Source organism: Haliotis rubra, unplaced genomic scaffold (genome assembly GCF_003918875.1).
Source record: "Haliotis rubra isolate DU_JTF1 unplaced genomic scaffold, ASM391887v1 Scf162, whole genome shotgun sequence".
NCBI classification, from domain to species: Eukaryota; Metazoa; Mollusca; class Gastropoda; order Lepetellida; family Haliotidae; genus Haliotis; species Haliotis rubra.
Window position 1 is genome coordinate 1618521 of NW_025765581.1, and position 25365 is coordinate 1643885.

At 37.8% G+C, this 25365-nt stretch overlaps 1 protein-coding gene across 1 annotated transcript in view; it reads right to left on the reverse strand.

The window, feature by feature from the left end:
- The window catches only part of LOC124271669 (phosphatidylinositide phosphatase SAC2-like), a 411520-nt gene that overhangs the window by 380336 nt on the left and 5819 nt on the right, over positions 1-25365 (reverse strand). Inside the window, 2 exon segments of the mRNA XM_046706827.1 lie at positions 4429-4465; positions 4467-4510. Of these exon segments, the coding sequence (XP_046562783.1) occupies positions 4429-4465; positions 4467-4510 (81 nt within the window).

The window sequence follows — 25365 nt, forward strand, 5'->3', positions numbered from 1 at the left end:
TCTCACACTAGGCACATCCCAGACACATGATATGCCCTGGTATGTTACAAGGACAATCAGATCTGACAAGGTCAGGCCCACAACCCCAACATCTCTATGGGGATGCAATATTTTGGAAAGTCCACATTTTTGTAATCATCACCCACATTCATATAGAGCAACTGATCAAAATACAGAAATGAAAAAGGTTGTAGACAAGAAACAGAGGCTGCAAAGTTCGACAATCTAATCCATTTCTTCCTGAAGAACAGCACTACACCAGCTGAAGTTCACTTCCTTGTAAGCAAACAAACAGTCCTTGATTGCTGTGTGGTAGCAGCTCCTTCAGTGACCGCAGTCAAGGAGGGAATAAATAATGGGGTTCGGGGCAGAGGTGATGGCTGAGGTGGGAATAATGGGGCTTCATCATCAACCATTGGCAACAATCAGTTTGGTCTGATCCATCATCAAACACAATCGAGGCGGTGGGGTAGCCTAGTGGTTAAAGCGTTGGCTCGTCATGCTGAAGACCCGGGTTCGAATCCCCACATGGGCACAATGTGTGAAGCTCATTTCTGGTGTCCCCCGCCGTGATGTTGCTGGAATATTGCTAAAAGCGGCGTAAAACCAAACTCAGTCAGTCAGTCAGTCAAACACAAGCAGCAACTCATGTCTTGGTGAAAACATAAAGATGTACTCGAACTTGTCGTACTGCATGTCACCCAGAAAGAACTCCCATAGAGAATTTGGTTCAATACACCTCAGTATTTCAGTTTTATCAACGCATGTGTCAGAACAACTGAACGATTCAACTAATACTTTTATGAACGAGTAAGTAAGGTTTCATTCCCTTTTCACAACAAAAGCCAGGGAACACCAAAAATGGAATTTAAAATTAATACCCATGTTGGTCATAAAACCCATGCCAGCACAACAAGCATCAAGTCACAAGGCTACCTGCCTCCTTCGACAGAACACACAAACAAGATCCTGACAAAAATAAGGGAAGCAACTCTACAAAGCAAATTGCAGCATGGACCAATGAGCCACCTGAGGGAGAAGATCTGAGGCAGAAGATTTATAACAGAAGTAGCTCTCTTGGTGTTTACTCAATTAATGCTGAATGATATTGAGGACATTCCTGCAAAATGGCCATAATCAAATTATTGCAGAAGAGATTTTCACGGTATTCCAGCAATAGTAGTCCACACATGCTGAAGACATTCTTGCCATGGCATTTCGATGATACATTGCAGAGGGATTTTTAAGTCTGTTAGTTCTGAACTAAATTAGAACATTTGTGCAATAAATACCACAGGTTTATTGAGAATCGGTAAACTGGTCATAGATCACTGATATATCCAATCCCTAATTTATTCACCAGCTGGTCTGACAAGACCATAGAATTACCTGGATCAAATATCTGGTGCATCAACCCCAGCAATAGATTTTTTGCTTTTGTTTTTGCATATTTTTGTAGACATGTGAAATGAACGTGTGCATATAATAAATATTTGTGTGTGTGCATTCCTGAAGTGAGGAAATCTAGAAGTGTGTTTGTCTGTGTGTGCTTTCTTGGATATATTTGAGGGTCTTGTGTCTGTGCATGGGTGCAAGTGTGTTTATGTGTGTGACCTTGTGTCTGTAAGTGCAAGTGTGTGTGTGTTTTTGCATGTGCTTGGGTGTGTGTTTGTGTAGGTGTGTGCATGCAAGTGTGTCCTTGTGTATGTGTGTGTCTGTGTGCAAGTGTGTCCTTGTTTTTGTGTGTGTGTGTCATTAGCCTACTGAAACACTATGTCAGAATTTTCCATGAACACCCTACTCAAAGAGAGTCCACTGACTCCAAAGTCAACCAGTTTTATCCCTGAATGCCAAGCACCAGGCAGTGCAACAACAAGTGCCATCTCCTAACGGGATGGAGATTGAACAACCACCCATCCAGTCTCCCAGCAGACGCTCTTTCCACTTAACCACATAGGCAGTCTGAAATCAGAAGTTCTAATCTCCCAACCACAAAGACTCAAGACAACTTCAGACCATGGAGTCTCAAGACCACTCTACACCAGAGGCAGTCTGTCAGGGATTTGGCGGCCATTTTACTTACTGCTGCATAAAACCCTATCCAGTTATCAACAGATTACATTAGAATCACTGACATGTCACTGTAATTCTCTTGTTAAATGGTTACATAGGTCTCTTGGCAATGGGGGCAGTGGGGTAGCCTAGTGGTTAAAGCGTTCGCTCATCACGCCGAAGGCCTGGGTTCGATTACCACATGGGTACAATATGTGAAGCCCATTTCTGGTGTCCCCTGCCGTGATGTTGCTGGAATATTGCTAAAAGCGGGGTTAAACCCAACTCACTCACTCACTCTTGGCAATGTGGTTGGTCTGCAACATGAAACATAGGACCAGTAGAACCCCCAGTGCCACATCATGGGATGTTCTTCAAAACCTAGACTTGCTCAGAAACTGGTATTCGGCCCCAAGCACCTTGACTAGGTCACATGAGCCACACTATGAGGGATGTCTGAGATAGAACTAAACGCAAAAGCTTTACCCGCCCAAGTATGGATACATCGCCCTTGCAATGTCAAAACAACAAGGAAAGTGGGAAAATATGTATTAGCCCTGGACGGGCAGGCTACTCTTCTAAACAGGGGCGATAGAGTAGCCTAGTAGTTAAAGCGTTTGCGTATCAAGGTGAAGACCTGGGTGCGATTCTCTACATGAGTATTATGTGCAAAGCCCTCTTCTAATGTCCCCCGCCATCATATTGCTGGAATATTGCTAAAGCGGCATAAAAACCTACTCTCTCACTGTCCAACCCTTAAAGTATTTTAACAGAAAAGCAAAAAAGTCGTTGCAGACTAATTACTGTTGTATCACAGCAACTAAATTCTAAAAGAAACAATTGTTTCATGGGCATTAAGAAAGCATATTGTTCATCATGTCTATTTGAAACACAATGTCCAAATAATGAGAAACAGATCAGATTTATTGCATATTATGGAACACCCCAGCATTTAATTCAGTCCATCAAGTCTTTCTCAAGAAGAGACATCTTTCATGCAGGTGAGTTCACCAAAATACATGACCAAATAAATGATTTATCTCATGAAACTATTAATAAATACAGCCCTGATCTGTAGATAGAAAGTATTGATTAACTGGCAACACTGCACATCTTGTCTTCAGACTCACAGAATCTAGACTGATCTCTCAAGTTTAACAGGATTCAAAACTTGACAAAAACATTTCACAAATCTCCAATAACATTCGCAATCCAATATTGATAAAACAAATTTCTATCATGACATTAAGTAACTCAATATTGTCTGTTCTTTTCCTATTTCATGAAATAAGATGCAGCAGACATTGATCAAAAGATGGATTCCCTGTATCTTGACTCTACAGTACTTTAATATTGTCAGAAAGATGTCTCTTGACTCTACAGTACTTTAATATTGTCAGAAAGATGTCTCTTGACTCTACAGTACTTTAATATTGTCAGAAGGATGTCTCTTGACTCTACAGTACTTTAATATTGTCAGAAAGATGTCTCTTGACTCTACAGTACTTTAATATTGTCAGAAAGATGTCTCTTGACTCTACAGTACTTTAATATTGTCAGAAAGATGTCTCTTGACTCTACAGTACTTGACTCTACAGTACTTTAATATTGTCACAAGGATGTCTCTTGACTCTACAGTACTTTAATATTGTCAGAAAGATGTCTCTTGACTCTACAGTACTTTAATATTGTCACAAGGATGTCTCTTGACTCTACAGTACTTTAATATTGTCACAAGGATGTCTGATATGGTGTGTGAATACACCAGAGGTGGGTGTGATGAAATGGTGTTTCATGTCAAGTTTAAGATTATTGCGTTTATACCGAGACATGCATGTGTGTGTGACTGCATGTACTAATTCAATTTTATTCGTGAAGATCCCAGTTAGAGTTGATCTTCAGTAACCCATGCTTGTCACAAGGGGCAACCAATAGGATCAGGTGGTCAGGCTCGCTGACTTGGTTGACAAATGTCATCGTATCCCAAATGTGTAGATGGATGCTCATGATGTTGATCACTGCATTGTCTGATCCAGATTCGTATATTTACAGACTGGAATACTGCTGGTTGCAGCAAACAAACCAATCCAATTTACGAACACTTGTACTAAGTTTATAGCGTGAGATACTATGTTGCAGTTAAACAAAGAATACCCAACTCAGACACAGCCTACTGACTCCCAAGCTGATGGTTCCTTGTTTTATCCCTAAATCCCCGACACCAAACAACAATCACCATCATTAACCATCTTCTGGAATGAAAGACCAGAGATAAAACCAGTGACTTACTGGTCTCCAGGCAATGTTCTATCCATTTAACCACAAAGATGGTCCTGAAAACATATGACATATGTATAGTAAGGTCACTGGAGTTACCTGGATGAATCTTGAGCTTGCCGATGACGCCATATATATCGTCCAATACAGATCGGGTTCCAAGCAGAACAGAGGTCATGACCTGCAAAATAGAATCATTTTTAATGCTCAACAGTATCTAATCTGAGAAATGTTTATCCAAAAGTAGTAATATTTTGGTATCAATATATTTTCAGGTAACTTTACCATGTGTAAGATAGATATAGATAGATATACCAACTTGCACAACTGTTAACTCCAATACACTATCACAGTGATACAGCAGAGACAATTTGACATCAAGTAGAGCTGTGACGATATATCGTAGGATCGATAATCGTGATACTTTTTCTGACAATAAATATATCAATACTTTTTTTCGTATCATGATATGTATCGTTGACCTTAAAATTGTGAATTTTCACTAAAAATTGACGGTTATGTCAAAATTTACACTGTTACTTGTTATCAAAATACACCTTTTAAAAGAAAATTACTATAAAGATAGCATATTGTGATATGCATCGTATTGAATCGTATCGTTCCAAGATATCGCAATACGTATCGTATCGTGAAATTTCTGTATCGTCACCTCTAACATCAAGTAATACAGTTTATCAAAAGTCATGACATTAGTAAAATGTCATGACAGTGTCAATAACGTCTATGTCTAGGTAATACAATGCACTATTGAAGTAAGGTCATATAGATGACCAAGCATCCACTGATGGGTTACTTTTGTTTTAAGTCCGGATCACCCAGGCTGAATAACTGAATGCTGTGTTTGAAATTTTGAAAAGATATGGCTGTCTGTAAATATATGGAATGGCTGTCTGTAATATATGGAATGGCTGTCTGTAATATATGGAATGGCTGTCTGTAAATATATGGAATGGCTGTCTGTAATATATGGAATGGCTGTCTGTAATATATGGAATGGCTGTCTGTAATATATGGAATGGCTGTCTGTAATATATGGAATGGCTGTCTGTAATATATGGAATGGCTGTCTGTAATATATGGCTGTCTGTAATATATGGAATGGCTGTCTGTAAATATATGGAATGGCTGTCTGTAATATATGCAATGGCTGTCTGTAAATATAATGGCTGTCTGTAATATATGGAATGGCTGTAATATATGGAATGGCTGTCTGTAATATATGGAATGGCTGTCTGTAATATATGGAATGGCTGTCTGTAATATATGGAATGGCTGTCTGTAATATATGGAATGGCTGTCTGTAATATATGGAATGGCTGTCTGTAATATATGGAATGGCTGTCTGTAATATATGGAATGGCTGTCTGTAATATATGGAATGGCTGTCTGTAATATATGGAATGGCTGTCTGTAATATATGGGTAATATATGGAATGGCTGTCTGTAATATATAGAATGGCTGTCTGTAATATATGGAATGGCTGCCTGTAATATATGGAATGGCTGGCTGTAATATATGGAATGGCTGTCTGTAATATATGGAATGGCTGTCTGTAATATATGGAATGGCTGTCTGTAATATATGCAATGGCTGTCTGTAATATATGGAATGGCTGTCTGTAATATATGGAATGGCTGTCTGTAATATATGGAATGGCTGTCTGTAATATATGGAATGGCTGTCTGTAATATATGCAATGGCTGTCTGTAATATATGGAATGGCTGTCTGTAATATATGGAATGGCTGTCTGTAATATATGGAATGGCTGTCTGTAATATATGGAATGGCTGTCTGTAATATATGCAATGGCTGTCTGTAATATATGGAATGGCGGTCTGTAATATATGCAATGGCTGTCTGTAATATATGGAACGGCTGCCTGGTAATATATAGAAATGGCTGTCTGTAATATATGGAATGGCTGGCTGTAATATATGGAATGGCTGTCTGTAATATATGGAATGGCTGTCTGTAAATATATGGAATGGCTGTCTGTAATATATGGAATGGCTGTCTGTAATATATGGAATGGCTGTCTGTAATATATGGAATGGCTGTCTGTAATATATGGAATGGCTGTCTGTAATATATGGAATGGCTGTCTGTAATATATGCAATGGCTGTCTGTAATATAAAGAATGGCTGTCTGTAATATATGGAATGGCTGTCTGTAATATATGGAATGGCGGTCTGTAATATATGGAATGGCTGTCTGTAATATATGGAACGGCTGCCTGCAATATATAGAATGGCTGTCTGTAAATATATGGAATGGCTGTCTGTAATATATGGAATGGCTGGCTGTAATATATGGAATGGCTGCCTGTAATATATAGAATGGCCGTCTGTAATATATGCAATGGCTGGCTGTAATATATGCAATGGCTGTCTGTAATATATGCAATGGCTGTCTGTAATATATGGAATGGCTGTCTGTAATATATGGAATGGCTGTCTGTAATATATGGAATGGCTGTCTGTAATATATGGAATGGCTGTCTGTAATATATGGAATGGCTGTCTGTAATATATGGAATGGCTGTCTGTAATATATGCAATGGCTGTCTGTAATATATGGAATGGCTGTCTGTAATATATGGAATGGCTGTCTGTAATATATGCAATGGCTGTCTGTAATATATGGAATGGCTGTCTGTAATATATGCAATGGCTGTCTGTAATATATGGAGAATCTCACCCAAGTGTCTACTGATATCAATTATATCAACACGAGTTGATAAAGTTATAAATATCCGAGACTTGCCGAGGTTATTTTTTCTTTTATCAACGAGTGATATCAGTAGACAGGAGGGTGAGATTCTATTTATCATCAAAAATCACTCTTCATTAGTTTTCAATGAAAAATGTGCATCTCTGAACACGTTACTGCCATCAGACTAGCAAAGCAGAGATGTCATAGCATTGTGACATCATCAAGTTCATGACGTCATAGCATTGTCCAGGCATTGTACAAAATCTACTGTCAAAACGATATCTCTTAGAAGATATCGTATGATCTCACACAAGCAATATCTCCTGTGGAACACAGTTTTGGATGATAAATTTTTGCTCATTTCGGGTACTTAATGTAAAAATCAAAATCAAGATGTTACCTTTATTACATGAAGCTGAAACAAACCCTGACAACATTCACATTTCTATTTAAGTAATGTATTCTCAAGAAAACTATAAAACAAGAAATATTTTTCTCGTCATTATGGAATAATATTTGAAACTATTGTGTAAAGAGGCACTTTATAAACTTCATGTATACAACAAAGTTTTCTTTATCAACACTCACAATTAACACACACATACTTACTGAAGAAATATATACACATGGATTTAACTGGGATCACTAAAAGGCTGATCTACACTCCAGCATATGTTGGCAAAAATTTCATAGTTCTAATGAAAGATGTTTGTTTGGTGTTTAACACCATACTCCATAATCGAGTCTGGACCACACAATCCAGTGATCAACATCATGAGCCTCAATCTGCAGAATTGGGATATGACGACATGTGTCAACCAAGTTGCTGAAGACCAATTCTAACCCTGGTCTTCACAGGTTTGATGAAAGACCATAGACATTAAGACATCATAACATAACGCAGTGCACCCAGGTTATAATGCCCCAGCCTATACTGCCATTTTATGCAAAAATGTCGACTTGGCAAATTAGCTGCTTTGATCAGCTGAATAATGTATAGTGTGTGTACATATTTTTTATCAATGGTTTAGCTTATTAATAGTTTAATCCTACAGGCTTTTCACTCTTTATTACACAGAAGATATTTCTGCAAATTACAATGTTTTTGTATATTTGGTTACTAGTTACTATATCATTGGGTACTGATGTTTAGGATGGTCATAACTGATAGATTTGGTTAACCTGGTTATAATGCCACCCTAGTTATAACGCCATAAATCTTCCTGGACAAATTGCTGCATTAAAACTGTATGTCACAGCTTTGCTAATATGATATTATTTGACAACACTGAACTGAATGCGGTGGAAGAATAACTTAAATGTAGAAAGAAAATATTCTTACAAAAATCCCAATTTTCTAGCAAAAAGTTTTTCCACATGCGATGGGCATTTAGTTGAACATCCTAGATAAATCTCTTTTCTATCTGACATAAGTATAGGGCTTAGTGGCAAGCTGACCTACAAAACCCACGCTAGCAATAATAGGTAATTAAGACTGTACTATGCGGTGCTCAGCTCTAACACTGGTCGATCAACAGCTTGATAACAACACACAAAGTCAGCTGTGGGTTTAAGGAAACAAAACGGTATTATATTCCAGTTGTGAATTAGTGTTTTCCAGGGCTCCAGATAAGGGCCGTATCGGCGTATGTACGTATAAAAAATATGCACGATACGGTAGGAAATAATTTAGAAAACGTAGCAGATACGCACCACAGCAATGGTGTACGGTCTTAGAATCATTTACAGGCGTATTTATCTGAAAAAAGTATTGTTTTATTGTTTATTGAACTGTTTACACAAGAGTAGCAATATTGTGGTGCATATATGAAACGAAACACAAGATTACTGATAGTCCATTAATTTCCATTCAGTACTCTAAATGTATACTTAAGGTTTTCCAGTACTCCTATATTGACGCGGTCGGGGATTGAACCCCCGACCTTCCGATCTCCGGCGGACGCTCTAACCACTACACCACGGAGGCAGTCCTTTCCATTTAGTGGTAGTGGTGGTGTAGTCTACTGGTTAAAGCATTTGCTTGTCAGAAGACCAGGGTTTGATTCTCCACGTGGGTACAATGTCTTTCTGGTGTACCTCGCCATCATATTGCTGGAAAATTGCATAAAACCATACTCCCTCCCTATCTCACTCACTCACTCACTCCATTTCGTGAAAACAGCTGATATATGTCTCGTGTCTATACATAAAGTAAACTGAAAATTAATATGATGAAAGTAAGGCTCAGCAGATGCAAAATTAACGAGCTTGTCACAAAATGAAAATTGAAGGCAAGGTTTTCTGTTACTCTATGACCCAGGTCTAACACAGCCGATGGTTGTTCAGCTATTTCAGTAGGCGTCAAGCATCTTGGATTCAGGGTACTGATGTGGTATGTCCTGCATGTACTGTTATCCTTCAGACTCTAATCTTTCAGCAGCTGTGACAAAATGTGTCACCAAGAATTTTATGTTCCAACATTCAAATTCAAATACTGCCTGGTAACCCACAAATGACTGAAAAATGCACTTATCTTTGTAGATCAGGGCCCACCGGCACAAAGCCCTCTTAACGCTACGAAGATCATAACACATATCACCTGTGAAGGTCCGGGTTAGAATATCGATCTTCAGTAACCCATGCTTGTCGTAAAAGGCGACTAATGGGATCGGGTGGTCAGGCTAGCTGACTTGGTTGACACATGTATTCATATCCCAATTGCGGAGATCGATGCTCCTGCTGTTGATCACTGGATTGTCTGGTCCAGACTATTATTTACAGACCGCCGCCATATACCTGGAATATTGCTGAGTGCGGCGTAAAACTAAACTCTCTCACTCATAACACACATACTCTAACAGACTTAGGATGGTCTACGAATAGAGCTGTGATGATATATCATAGTACTTTTTTTCATATCGTGATATGTATCGTTGACCTTAAAGTTGTTAATTTTCACTAGAAATTGACAGTTATGTCAAAATTTACACTGGTACTTGCTATTAATATATACCTTTTTAAAGAAAATACCTAAAGATAGCATATCGTGTTATGCATCGAATCATATCGTATCGTTCCAAGCTATCGCGATACGTATCGGATCGCATCGTGAAATTTGTGTATCGTCACACCTCTATCTACGATCACTTTGTGTATGTGGGCCCAGTTACTGGTAGTTATTATATAGTACCTGTCATCTTTAATGTAAGGGGAATGATTTATGTCATGCTGAAGGTTATTGCATTTATATAGCAACATGCATGCATGTGTGTGACTCTCTCTTTCTCCTTGTGTCTGTTTCTCTCACTCTATGTGTTTATGTGTGTGTCTGTGTGTGGTCTGTGTGTATGTATCAGTGAATGTGGGTGTCTCCCCTCTCTCTGTTTGTTCGTGGGAGTGTGCATCTGTGTGTGTGTGTGTGTGTGTGTGTGCACGCGTGCTCAAGCGTTAGCATGTGTGTGTGTCTCTGTGTATGTGTGTCTCTCTCTGTGTGTATGTGCATCTCTCTCTCTGAGTGTGACTGCTTGCTGCTTGGTTTAATAGTGTTAGCCCACTGAGATGTGATACCTCAAACTCAGACACAGTATAACGAGTCTGAGCCAACTAGTTCTTGTATTATTCTCTTTTATATAAAACACCATTCAGTTTAATAACAAGTACAATCTCTCAACATTTTTTGGTAAGACTCATCCAGCAAATGGAACCACTGACCGTCTGCATTCCACGCAGACTATAACTAACACACAATGGATGTGTTCTCACCTTTGCAATCAACCACAAATACATGCATCAAAAGTTAAGAAGATCAGCTTTTGTATTAATCAGAGTTCCCTGAGTTCTCACTGTCAACTTCTCATGATCAGGAGCCATCAGTTAGTACACTCCGTAACCTTGATTCGTGGATATAACTTATAAGGGAAGTGCGGCGAAAATAATATTTTAAATGCACGTTTTAATTTTGTATTCTCTCTGATTATTTTATTCATTGATTCAGCAAATTGAAAATGCCTAATATTCCACTTGTGAGTGAAACGTTTGTTTACTGAAGCCATTTGAAATCATCACCCATTTGTGTGCCCACAAAATGTGACAGCACCTTGTTTCGTGGATTATGTAGTCGGTTACTTTATACCACTATGTACAACAGCCAGTTGCAGTAAGTATTGACACCTAGGAAAGCAGACGACAAGATGTGAGTAGGTTGGTGCTAACAGTATCTTTTATACTTGGCATTTTGTAAAAATTGAATGTGGTATTGGTGGCATTACTGATCTTGGGCTATTTATCTCAGTGCTGGACAATTAGATTTAGTGTATTTATGTGTAACAGAGATTTGGAACATTTTTCTCAGCAAGGCATGGCATTGTATGTACATCAAAAGTACCGCTCCGTGACGTCTTACGAGACTAAATTTACGAGAAAGCATGATAATTACTGCGATCCACGAATCAAGGTTATCCATAAATTTAGGTTACGGTTCTGTAAACATGGTCATACGTCTGTCTTACAAACAGCCAAAAGTCAAATCACTTGTAAGTTCTTGGGATGTCATCGATGCATGAAACAGCAGACTCACCCAAACCTTTTTGTCACAAGTCTATTTTCTAGTATCAGCTTCTGTACATAGTTTGGATTTTAAAACCAACTTTGTGGTGAGTTTCTACAGATAATAAATGTTATGGCATGTTCCATATAACACAAATTTCTCCATGGGGAATCCAAGCATGAAAAAGTACCGAGTGAGTGACGTGAGTGAGTGAGTGAGTGAGTGAGTGAGTGAGTGAGTGAGTGAGTTTAGTTTTACGCTGCACTCAGCAATATTCCAGCTATATGGCGGCAATCTGTAAATAATCAAGTCTGGACCAGACAATCCAGTCTTCAACAGCAGGAGCATCGATCTGCACAATTGTGAACCGATGACATGTGTCAACCAAGTCAGCGAGCCTGACCACCCTACAACAAATGATGGTTGTAAGAGGTGACAAAGAGTAGGGTGGTGATGCTCCTACTCTTGGTTCATTGTGTGTTATCATACCCCAACAGTGAGGATCACTGCTCATAATATCAATCACCGGTTTGTCTGGTCTAGACTTGGTTATTTATGGTTGTGGTGATAATAACAACAAAATCTTTATTAGGCCAGATCAATTTTATTTCTTGTTTTACGGATTTTTGTCCTAAAACCTAAAGGCATATTCCCTCTAAAAAAATTTTTTTAAAAACACCAGTCAAAGTAATATTCCCTCTAAATACTCAAAGTATTTTACTTTTGGCAATTTATGAAGTGTATATGGGGCAAAAAACAATCTAAAAAAAAACAATTCTTGTAAGTTTACATTTTTTGGCCAATATCTAAAAAACATTATATTAATTTGATATTTTCATTTTTATGATTTGGCAGGGCTCCATATAAAAAGTATGATCAGGATGATCCATAAAACAAGAAACTAAAATTGGTCTGGCCTTATTTATCTCCAAGGATTCTTGCTCAAACAAGTATTGGAATTTTTATGAGTGTATTCAGAATTTATCTAACACTGACATAGGCAATCAGCAATATTAATGATGTCGAAAACATTCCTTGCATGATATGGTACAAGTGAGATGCTACTTGGTGAGTCCCAACACCACATATTTCAACAATAAACCATTAAAGGAAGTCTTCATCATATTACATGACAGAGAGGATTGGTTGGTTGCTTGTTGTTTGTGTAATGCCTCACTCAGCAATATTCCAGCTATATATGGACGGCGGTCTGTAAATAATCCGAGTCTGGACAAAACAATCTTATTTTTCAAGACGCTATTTATAACATAACAGAAAAAGATATAATGGCCTTAAACTGTGTTTTCCTTTGCCCATTCATCCAGCGTTTAAAGGGAATACTACTTGTAAACTAGAAAACAACTGAGAGAAAACAACCTGTAAACTAACAGAGAAAAAAACCCCCCAAACATTCCAATATTTAGTCTTGATGTGTATCCCTGAATTTGTTTACTGAGAATCTTCCCAAGTCACGTTAAATGATGAGATGTTTTGGTATAGATTCCTATACCGTTGTCAAGGAGGTTCTTGAATAATAAACTATACAGAAATGTTGCATGATAATAAATTATATCAAAGCAGTTGTCATCCATATAGTATCTTGTCTTTATAGTTACTCACCAACTTCCAAAGTGCCAATCAAACAGATCGGTCCCAGGCCTGTGGTTCCCAGGCCTGTCAAACTAAACAAACCCTGACAAAACTCCACCCCCTCCTGCCATCAGGTCCCCCCCAAGTCTGTCTAGACAGACCCCTGGAGCTGTCTAAACACAATCTTCATGCCTGATTTAGACACATTTATTTATTTCAGTTTGCTGGGGTGTGGATCTACTGGCCTAAGATCAACACATTGAATAATTGATTCCTCCTTGTGAAAAGGAAATAGACTAAAAGGCCAGAGCCAAGACATGTGTTCCCTGTCAGGATTTACTTTTTTCAATCTCTTTTGTATGAGTTCATATCAGCTCTCCAAAAAACATCAACTGACGCAGATGAAAAGTACTAGACAATCACAATGATCCCAATGCATTACCATCTCCACTTATCATCAAAGTGTTCACATGTTTATAGTTTTCAGCACTTGGCATTGTACTGAATATCATCTCTGCATCATTCTATGTCCAGTCTCGCCACAATCTGGATAAAATACTGTAGTCATTGTATTGAGCGCCCTGCTCCAAAAAGCACACCCTGACAAAGATTTGACCATTCTGAAAGTAATCTTTAAAATCGCCCCAACTAAGTTTAAAGAGTAACACTTTATATTGTTTCTTGCATATATTATGCATATTTAGCATGTTTTACCCAAAGTCAAAGAGAACATTTTCACACTGGATGAGCTAGGCCTCGTCCAAAGAGAAAAAAATGATATCACCATATACCCTCTAGAAGGACTGCACATTTTTAAACTCTTTTTGCCAATGTTGATTCAGTAACATATCCAAATTTAAGCCGAGGGCTTAAAATGCAAAAAAAAGACTAAAAAATGACATGAAGAATTGATATAATAGGTTTAATACAGTACTCACAAAAGGAATAAGTGAGTGAGTGTGTTAAGATCACATCGGCAGCATTTCTGCCATATAGTGACTGAGAAAACAGCACTTTCACATAAAATGATTTTCTTTTAGAATTGCAAAGTCTGAGCCAAGAAGACATTAACAGCTGCAATGGCAGCTGTCAAAAGAGTAATAAAGAACCAATATTGCTGTTATGCATGTCTGTCCAATGTATCTAAATTGCCACACTGATTTTCCTGTTTATAAGTCCTTGGGCTAAATGACAGAGAGGATTAAAACCATGTGCCCCTGGCTCAGTGACTTGTTCGATAGCACGTCATTGCTCCCTGATGGCCTGGATTATTGGTCACAATAACAATCACATGATTATATGGTCCATACTTGATTATTTACTGGCTGCCAAACTAATGTTTTGTCCCTAAAATATATAAATTTGATAAAAACAAATAAATCCATTTAACTTGAAAAGGAACCCCAGTGAGATGGGAGACTAAGATCTTGAGCCTGAGGAAAATCTTAATTTGCTTCATTTAGGGTTTTCGCATTGTAGAAAAGGCATGGTTGAAGGGAAAATAATGTGTTTCATGGACTGTGAGACAGACTAACAGGCCGCCATTGTTTACCAAGAATAGAACTGCTGTATCATGGAGAAATAATTTACACAAATTTCAGTATCAATTACTACAAAAAGCAATATTCAGATAATAGGAAAATATAAATATAAAACACTAGTTTCATCATGATCAATAATGGCTCAGAGAAAGACACAAGTCTAAGGTAATACTCATCTCACAGACAAACTATTTAAAAAGGTAATGACTGCATAGTTTAAAATATGTTTCAAGATAAATCCTAGACATAGGTAACAAGAACTCATCCCTGTTCAATAAGATAAATGTTATATCTACAGAGTTAAAGATAGTGCCTCAACTTCTTGGCCACAAACACCAGCGGAAGTGTCACTTCCGAAAGAATATGGTACCACACACAGTACAATAATATCTGTAATTAACAACAAACAGAACGTTAGAATATTGTAACAACGGCTGTATATGTATGGCATGGTTCATTAGCATTGCACCCAGGATGGCCTTTATAACAAATGGTGGTTTGGATCTGTCACTATATAGCATTCTCTATTGAAACAGATAAGTGTCACCAGATCAGATTACAAGGAGAGGTCTGAAGTTGCCCAGGCACACAGTGGCACTGTTCCATTTTTAACATAAATAATCAGTACCATCTACATAAAAGTTGCATTGCCCAATCTACTTTGTATTTCAGACTTCAGTATTACAGATCAAAGTATGCTAATGCTGTAATTCTATTAGCTCATTTATTAAAAACAGGATGTTACATTGTATTTAATGATACCCAGTAGCAAGTAGAAAGAGACATTCATAGGGAACACAATTGCGTTTACCATAGAGAGTACAACTGCTTTTACACCATATAGAGTACAACTGCTTTTTCACCATATAGAGTACAATTGCTTTTTTACTATAGAGAGTACAACTGCTTTTTTACCATTGGGAGTACAATTGCTTTTTCACCATAGAGAGTACAATTGCTTTTTTACCATAGAGAGTACAATTGCTTTTTCACCATAGAGAGTACAATTGCTTTTTCACCATAGAGAGTACAATTGCTTTTTCACCACAGAGAGTACAATTGCTTTTCACTATGGTTACAAAGAAAAATAGACATACAGATATTGGGATTACCTAATCTGCTCAGCAGAAATTGGATTGAAGTTTCCATAATAATAAGGTTCTGATTAATGATCAATGACAATTTCACTGTATTAGCATTGTTCCAGAAGTTGACAAACAAATGTATATTCCACATGGAGTTGAGAAAGTAACAGCAGCACACAATGTACAACCCAACTGCATGTTGGCCAAGGGCAATCATACAAGAATCTTGGTCAGAGCCTGGAATTCATTCCAATATGGCAATATGGCAACAGTCTGTCAATAACTGAGTCTGGACCAGACAATCCAGTGATCAACAGCATGAACACTGATCTATCCAATTGGGGTATGATGACATGTATCAACCGATCCTGTTAGTCTTACAACAAGTCTTATTAACAATTAGTACCAATATACTGAGAACCTTTACATATACTACTCAAAAAGGTGAAGGACAAACTGATACTTTCAAATTACTATACTTTATCAGAACTGCAATGACATATTCACTATAGTAATATCAAAGAATTTGATGATCCTTAATTTGTTTTGAGTAGTATACAAACATTTCCATGACAGATTGACTGTAGTATATGGAAAAACCTGTCAAAAATGAGTATATACATTTATTTCCTTACTACAATCTGAATGAACATAGCAAAATAATAAAAGCAGTTAACATCATGTTTTTGTGCCTATACCTACGTATTTTATAAGTGTTATTTATTGAATACTGATATGTTTGTATTTTCATTTCATCAGCACCAAATGCACCCAACTCTTTACAGTAGTATACAAAACTACATTAACTATAGTAATATAAAAGGCGTGGCAGTCCTTAACTTCTTTTGAGTACATAGAGAATCTCACCCAAGGCTTGCCGAGGATATTTTAACTTTTATCAACGAGTGTTGATACATTTCATATCAGAAGACACGAGGGTGAGATTTTATTTATCATCCAAAATCACTCTTCATTAATTTTTTAATAAAAATGTACATCTCTGAACACGGTACTGCCATTAGAGTTGCAGTGCAGCGATGTCATAGCATTGTGATGTCATCAAGTACATGACATCATAGCATTGTCAGGGCATTGTACAAAGTCTCCTAGGAGATACCGTTTGATCTCACACAAGCGATATCTCCTGTGGAACACAGTTTTGGATGATAAATACATTTATTTCCTTGACAATACTACAATCTGAATAGCCATAATGATTCAATAAATAGAGGATACTAAATGACCTTCCGTGTAATACTCGTTTATTAAACGAGTTAATGATTTGGTATCAAAGGAGCGAAATCAAGTTTGATACTAAATCGTTCACATGTTTAATAAAAACGGTATTTCACGGAAACGAGTTCAGTATTCTGTTTATTACTCTCCAACATATATTGATAGAAACTGCCTACGTAGTGTGATGACTCTCAGCTTTCTGCGAGTCAAGCCAGGTCTAATACCATTCTGACAGAGGTATTAGCATTGTGGTGTCAAAACTGTAAACCATTATGACGTCATACGTCTAGCGGTATCACACAAGTGTAATATTGCTGTAAAAATATTCCACTGCAGTATCTTCCACGGGCGAGTAATAAAAACAGTTAATTATCATCCTGCTGCTGTTTGTGCCCAACCTATAAGTGTTATTTATTGATCACCGATACATATGTATTTTCATTTCATCTGCACCAAATGCACCCAACTCTTTAACATGTATATCACACTGTTGTGTAACTGTCAATACCTGTGAAAGCTGTTGTTCACATGTGAACTGTTTCGTCAGCTTGCGCAGCTGTAAACAAAAGTCCGACCTGGCGTTTACAAAACCATATGACTCAGGCTCAACCAATATTGTTGGCAGTGAAAATACAATGCAAATTGAGATGTGAAATGATAATATACTGAACAGCAAAAGAAATGCAAGTCTGGCTTTTTGTTATGTTTTTAATAGAAGACAACCAAAATTATGTCTAATCATTTATTCTATAGAAAACACTGTCAATTTAAGCTACAAGTTGCTGTTGACATTGAATTGCAATAAGTTCAAATTGATCATAGTCCGTCAAATGGAGATACCCCTGAACGCGAAAAGTGACAGTCTCTTTAGTAGCGCGTATAGCCACCTTGAGCTTGCACACAGGCCGTGCAATGTGGGATCATTGAGTTCACTAGAGTCTGAAAGAATGCCTGAGTCAATTGGCTTCCCTCAAACACCAATTTCTATTCCAATTGTGCAAGTGTGAGTGGCTATCTACCTGCAGCAATCCTCCGTCCAATTTCGTCCCAGAATGTTCAATGGGAGCCATATCCGGGGAAAGGGACGCCCATGGAAAAACGTTAATGTTGTTCTGTGCCAGATAATCCATCAACACCCCTTGCTGTGTGAGGGCTGCAAGCGTCGCTGGCGTTGTTGGCGATACCAAAATTGGCCCCACATATGGCCTTTGGCAGTGGCTTCCAGCAGCCCGAAGACGACGCCTTATCGTATCGCTTGGCACTGCTCCCCTTGACCCAAGAACTAAGGCAGCTGTTACTGTTGCTGCTTGAGTTCGGTTCCTTAGATGAGTGACCTGGATGAACCGATCCTGCGCATGAGTTGTCACTTGTTGCCGTCCGGTACGGGGACGATCAGCAGCAACCACAATTTGCTGATGACGTTGAGCAAGTCATGTAATGGTGGTAAGATGACAGCCGAATTGTCTAGCTACAGTGGTTGCAGAGCTACCTCCGTGCAACTTTCCAAAGGCCATTCCCCTCTGCTCAGTCGTTAGTCTAGGCATCGTTTGTGTGGCGTGATCACCTCTTAGCGTCAATACTGGACTGTTTTTTTACACAAGCCTTTATAAAGGATACCTCAGAGTGACATGAATGCTTCTCATCCAGAACCGTTGATGCACGTGCTAAAATTATGGTTTTGTTGCACTGTTGGTGTGTTTGTGCGAATGGTTCGTATGGACGTCAAATTGCATGACATCATCTCATCTGGAATCATTACGTCACTTTACCATGAACGTTCCATAAACATGAACGCTTACCTTCATAAAATTTCATTTTTTCTAAACTTGCATTTCTTTTGCTGTTCAGTATATTTAGTCACAATATGATATCAGTCATATAGTAAAATATTGTGCTGCTGCACTTTGAGTTAGGATGGTGTTATGCCGCTTTTAGCAATATTCCAGTAATAGCATGGCGGACACCAGAATTGTGGTTCATTAGTACCCATGTGGGAAATCAACCACAGGTCCTTGTCGTGACAAGCTAATGCTTTAACCATGAGGCTACCCCACCATTCCCACCATGGTACTGTAGCTCACTTCAATACGAAGTCAACAGTTTACAACATTAAACAGACAAGCATTCAACAGAAAGTGTTCTCAGAGTTGATAAAGAAGATTCTGGTAAATGAGACAAGGTTGATATTTCTTGCATTCAAAACCTCTTGTAATAATCTTATTTATCATTTTCACATTACTGCTTTCCTTTTGTTATAAAAGAGTTAAAAAGTTATCAGAAACTTGTTGTAATCTTACGTAATAGATCATGTGTGGTGATACATGTTTTCCACAGATCTTTGTGATGTTATTATATCTCTGGTATGTTTTCACTGACATTCAGCTTTCTTATCAAACCACATGTATTGATGAAAAAAGTCCCACTTCCAGTTATCAATTACTTATGACTTTTTGGTATGACATACATGCTTTTATGTCATAAGCTCATGTCAAGGACAAATGCTTTAGTTAAATAATAAATTCAAATATGATCTGCACAGATATCATATATGGGATACATGTACACCATGCACACTGAAATCAACTGATCTGGAAAATATATTACCATACAGATAACTAGACAAGCCAAGCTTCAGCTCATTTCTTAACAGAGATGAACAGTTATTTCAATAAACGTTTAAATCCAGTGACTTTGTTAGATATAATCTGTATTCGGGCATATCCGTGATATGAAACAATATTGACGGGACATTTGGCTACAGCATTAAACATAACAATAGTGAGTGAGTGAGTTTAGATTTACGCCGCACTCAGCAATATTACAGCTATATGGCAGCTGTCTGTAAATAATCGAGTCTGTACCAGACAATCCAGTGATCAACAGCATGAGCATCTATTACGCAACTGGGATACGATGACGTGTCAATCAAGTCAGTGAGCCTGACCACCCGATCCCGTTAGTTATCTCATTTAGTTATCTCAGTTACAAGCATGGATTGCTGAAGATCCATTCTAACCCGGATCTTCACGGGTTAAACATAACAATAAAGACATTTGTGTCAAACCTCATAAATGAACTTATCTGAAATCACAAAAGCATAGTCAGAATAAGGTTCGGAAAACTTAAATAGTAAAACAAAACAGCACATATGATTGTAATCCCAGAAAAAAACCCACAAAATGCTAAATCTAATAACTGTACAGTTTTGTCAAAAGAACAAAGCGCCTATGAAAGCTCTTTTATGGCAACATGGCAGCTCATGTGGGAGCCATAATGTCATTACATTCCAGGAAGCGATGCCTAAACAAATTCATTCGCACGATTAATAACTGCTTAAAAAAAGTATTTGTTGTCCATCGAGCTACAGTTGTACAGAGGTCTGTAATTTAATAACACTGTTTTTGGATCTGACAATCCAACATCATATAAACTGATGACAAAGTTTGGCAAAACTTTTTCTCCGCTATCTCTCTTTTAGCAATATTCCAGCAATATCAACGGCATAAATTGTAGAGGGGACACCAGAAATGGGCTTCAGTACACATTGTACCCATGTGGGGATTCGAGCTCCCTTAGGTGCTTAAGTAAAATGACAAAATCTGGAGGTCTTCGTGACGAGCCAACGCTTTAACCACTGGGTTACTCCCACCTCCAATTTGAACTGATGACCTGAGATAGAATGAAATGTATAAAAAAAGTCATCAAGCATGACCGCCTGATCCCGTAAGTTGCTGAAGGCAAATTCTAACCCGGATCTTCACGGATCATGTAAATTTTGCATCATTTGTCATGTGGTCTCAGGGCCGGAAATCTTAACAGTGACAAGGAGTGCATTTTGAGAGAAAATAGTGAGTGAGTAAGTGAGTTTAGTTTTATGCCCCTTTTGGCAATATTCCAGCAATATCACCATGGGGATTCCAGAAATGGTCTTTATGCATTTTACCCATTGTGGGGATCTAAACCATGTCTTTGGCGTGACGAGCAAATACTTTAATGAGTAGGCTATCCCTTGAGAGAAAATAGGAACATTTAGGAAAATAGGAACATTTAGGAACATTTAGGAAAATAGGAACATTTAGGAAAATAGGAAAATAAAAGACAAATATTAAAGTACCGGAAGTAAGTGAGTGAGTGAATATGGTTTGTGCCTTTTTTATCAATATACTAGCAACATCACTGTGAGCAGGGGACACCAGAAATGGGCTTCACACATTGTACCCATGTGGGGAATCAAACATGGCTCTTCAGAGTGACAAGCAAACACTTAAACCGCTTGGCTACCCAACTGCTACCAGAAAAATGGCACATAAGTGTTTAGCCCCAATACATGTACTTCAAGTATCTGAACTGAACTTGAGAAATAATGACAAAGAATTTCATATTCAACTGAAAAATTTCAACCACTTGAACAAGACTGGCAGCGATCAGTGGTGGGAATATCATTTGTTTCTGAAGGGAAAAGGTGTTGTCGGACACCAAGCTTGAAGCTTGATATATACAAGTAATATTCATGACCAGTTTTCACAAACATATAAATACTCTTAGAATGGAATGGCGACAAACTAACAATTGAAAAAACCCTAATAATTCATCATTTTGAGCAAAACAAATTAACACGCTCAGATGGAATAAAATATGACTGTTTTTATATGTTATCACATAACCAAGAAATATAACACTGATCCCAGATAAACAATAAACAGGTATGCGATTGAACATTATGTCACTATCTGCAATATTCCAGATGGATTATGAACATAATAATAAGAAATCAATCACATCACACGTCTACATCCTCAACACCTGGCAGTTACATGTTACAAGAGGCCTCTTCTTGAGCAAAATCACCATAGCAACAAGACAATTAACACCAACGTAATTAAAGCATCAAAGCCTGATGTTGGTGTAATAAACATACAATAAATGTGAATGACGTCTCTGATGTTTAATGCTGCATTAAGTAATATTCCAGTGGAGTGAAAGTGGTCTGTGAATGTTTGAGTCTGGACCAGACTATCCAGTGATTGATGTTATCAGCAACCGACCATAAACATGACATCAACCAAGTCATGCAGCTTGATCAGCAAAGATTGTTGGGATCCAGTTCTAATACAGAATCACTAGATGACATCAACCAAGTCATGCAGCTTGATCAGCAAAGATTGTTGGGATCCAGTTCTAATACAGAATCACTACATGACATCAACCAAGTCATGCAGCTTGATCAGCAAAGATTGTTGGGATCCAGTTCTAATACAGAATCACTACATGGCCTAAGAAATCACAAGATAATGATTGTCACATATGGGTAGCAGGGTGTGGATTCATCCCACAGATGATATCCTTACCTTGTCAGCTTGCTGACGGGGGTTAACCTCTTTGGTCATGTGGACAAGGCATCTGACTTTGGATCAGAAAGTCTGTGGTTCAAATCCCTACACAGGAACCGGACCTTTCACTGTGACTACACTAATATTTTTTATTTTTAATGTTCTTGGGTGTCTAACATATTAGAAAATATATAAAAACAGACATGGGTCTGTCTCACGGGAGAAACACAGAACCACTAGACAAGGGAGACAGCAATCCAAGCATTCATGGCACAATTTCTTCTTTCAACCAAGTCCCCAAGCCTGACTACTGATGAGCCGCCTCTTACGACCAACATTGGTTGGTAAGGACTATCATAAACCTGAACCCCACAGGGTTAATACTTTATACTTACTGTTAAGAGCAGGAGCTCTTATTTAAATTCCTTTTTTTATGAGGTTTGAATAGAAGAAAAATATTCAAGTGGCAGCTATTATCAACAACAGCATTTGAGAAATAGCTCCTTTAGCAAGAACAATGAATACTTATGACTCCTGAGGAGAATGGAAATATAAAATTATGACATTTTTTGTTTGTCGGATAATGCTGACTCAGAATTATTCAAGTAGAATGACACAAGTCTGGAAATGAAGGGCTATGATTGACGTCATGAGCATCGTGTGAGTGAGTGAGTGAATTGGGTTTTATGCTGCTTTTAGCAATATTCCAGCAATATCAAGGTGGGGGACACCAGAAATGGGCTTCACACATTGAACCCATGTGGGGAATTGAACCCGGGACTTCCGTGTGACGAGCGAACGCTTTAACCACTAGGCTACCCTACCGCCCCTATGTGCATCAATCTACAACAACAAAGATACAACAACATGCTTCGACCAAGTCAGAAAAACACCTGACCCTCTAATTGCACTTTAATTGCACTTTCAGCAATCAACACTTGTAACAAAAGTTGTGCACTTGGACGTTTGGCAGTCTGATAGTCAGAAAGCCTGTCCCAAAATGTGACTAAAACCAGAACAATTCAACAAAACACTGCCATTGGTTGGTAGAAAAGTTCTTGTTTAAGCTATGTTAGATACTTGCTATGGATATTTCACAATAACATTGATTCTCCACAATTCTGCTCTTAACAACTGACCATAGTGTCTGCATATTGCACACATAACGTAGGAATCATACCTAAAAAGCTATTCACAAAATATTTAAAATTACAATGATATGCTTGAAAGTAGTATATTGTTTATACATATATTCAGAGACTTCTGAGCCCAACAAACACCTGGTGCAGGTCAACAATCTCAAATTCATATTCTTATAAACAATTCAAATCTCTATTAAAACAAGTTATTCTAACATCTGTACTGTTGTCAATCAAAGTCTAATTTCTTCACGCTTTAGATGCAGCATCTTTAAAAACTGCCTGTATGTAATGGAGGATAACATTAGACGAGACTTCTTATTGCCTCACTGGAAACAAATAACATTAAGTATGAATTTCATATTTTGCTAAATGTGAATCATATAATAGTTTGTATACTGCTATTATAGGAAAATATATAACATCCCCTTTCATGAATTTTGTAAATCATGGATGGCCTAATCATCTGAGGCACAATGATTTGCTGTGCAGAGTTGCTTCCCTTTGGCATGTTAAGAACCTGTGGCCATGGGTTTGAATCCTGGATTGTCTAGATCATATTTCTAGGTTTGTTTGGTTACTGGAGACTTCCTCCCACATCAAAGTTAGAGATTGCATTAAAGTAAATGAATACAGATAGCTACATTTTCTCCACAATTTATCATGAACACACATGCTCATTCATCAAAGTATAAATGATCAATCACTGTACCTAATCAATCATGAGAACATCACTAATTATGACGTGAATATTTCACATACCTGTCTGCACAGACATGAAATATGTATAGTTGCTCAATTTATGACCATCAGTATGCATACTTCGCTTCACAATCACAAGTCAGAACAGAAATTGTTTCTAAACATGACCATGATGACTCTAAAACTCCCTACTTACATGGATCTTATTCCTCTAAACATATCCATGTCTCTGTAAAAATAGTTTGTTTGTTAAAACTTTATGCTTTGGAATCATTTTTATCTCATAGGAGGTGATTATCTCCTCGATGATGTAGTAGACAGAACACCTGCCCTCAGAGTGGAATTCTGGCGAGTTAGTCCCTGATTGCATCATACCAAACAATGCTTAAAGGTCACATGCAACCAAAAACAAACATAATTAAAACACAATTATCACTTATTCATGACATATAATATACATTGTTGGTTATGAAAAACATATAAACAAAATTATAAGCGTACAATCGCAAATCAAAAGTGCAATATTGTGTACTTGGGTTTACTTCCCAAGAAACGAAGCAGCCGGGATACCGAACCCAGTCAGAGCGGGTGGGTGTGCACTCAAGTGTAACGGCTGGTTCATTTGCAGATGCCCTCACGGCTCATTGTGTGTGTATATATACAGTAGGGTTTTGTAAATACATGCTCATTTTTTTGTGTATAACATTTTGCAATCAACAGACATCATAACATGTCATGTGTTCAAGTATCACACCTGCCTGTCTGTGTAATTACATAATGTGACAGAGACCGAACTCGGGCCATAAATCAATGCGTTTTGTTTATTGTGTATAGCCTGATTGGTGTTAAGTTCAAATTGCATGTGGTCAGTGATCGCAGTTGTGTATTGAATATTGTCATTAGCAGACAGGCAGGCAGACACACAGGTGTCAATAAAACAAGACATTGAGTTTTGTCTGTGACAACGACATATCTATATCACAGTTAGACATTCTGTCAACGCTAAATAATGACATTGCTTTTAAGTATCGAACTGAGAAAGTGACTCGGTAAGAAGAACGTGTGGTGAAATAGACAAATGAAATTATATAAACAGTTTATTTACTGTCATAACATATAAAAAGCTCTCGC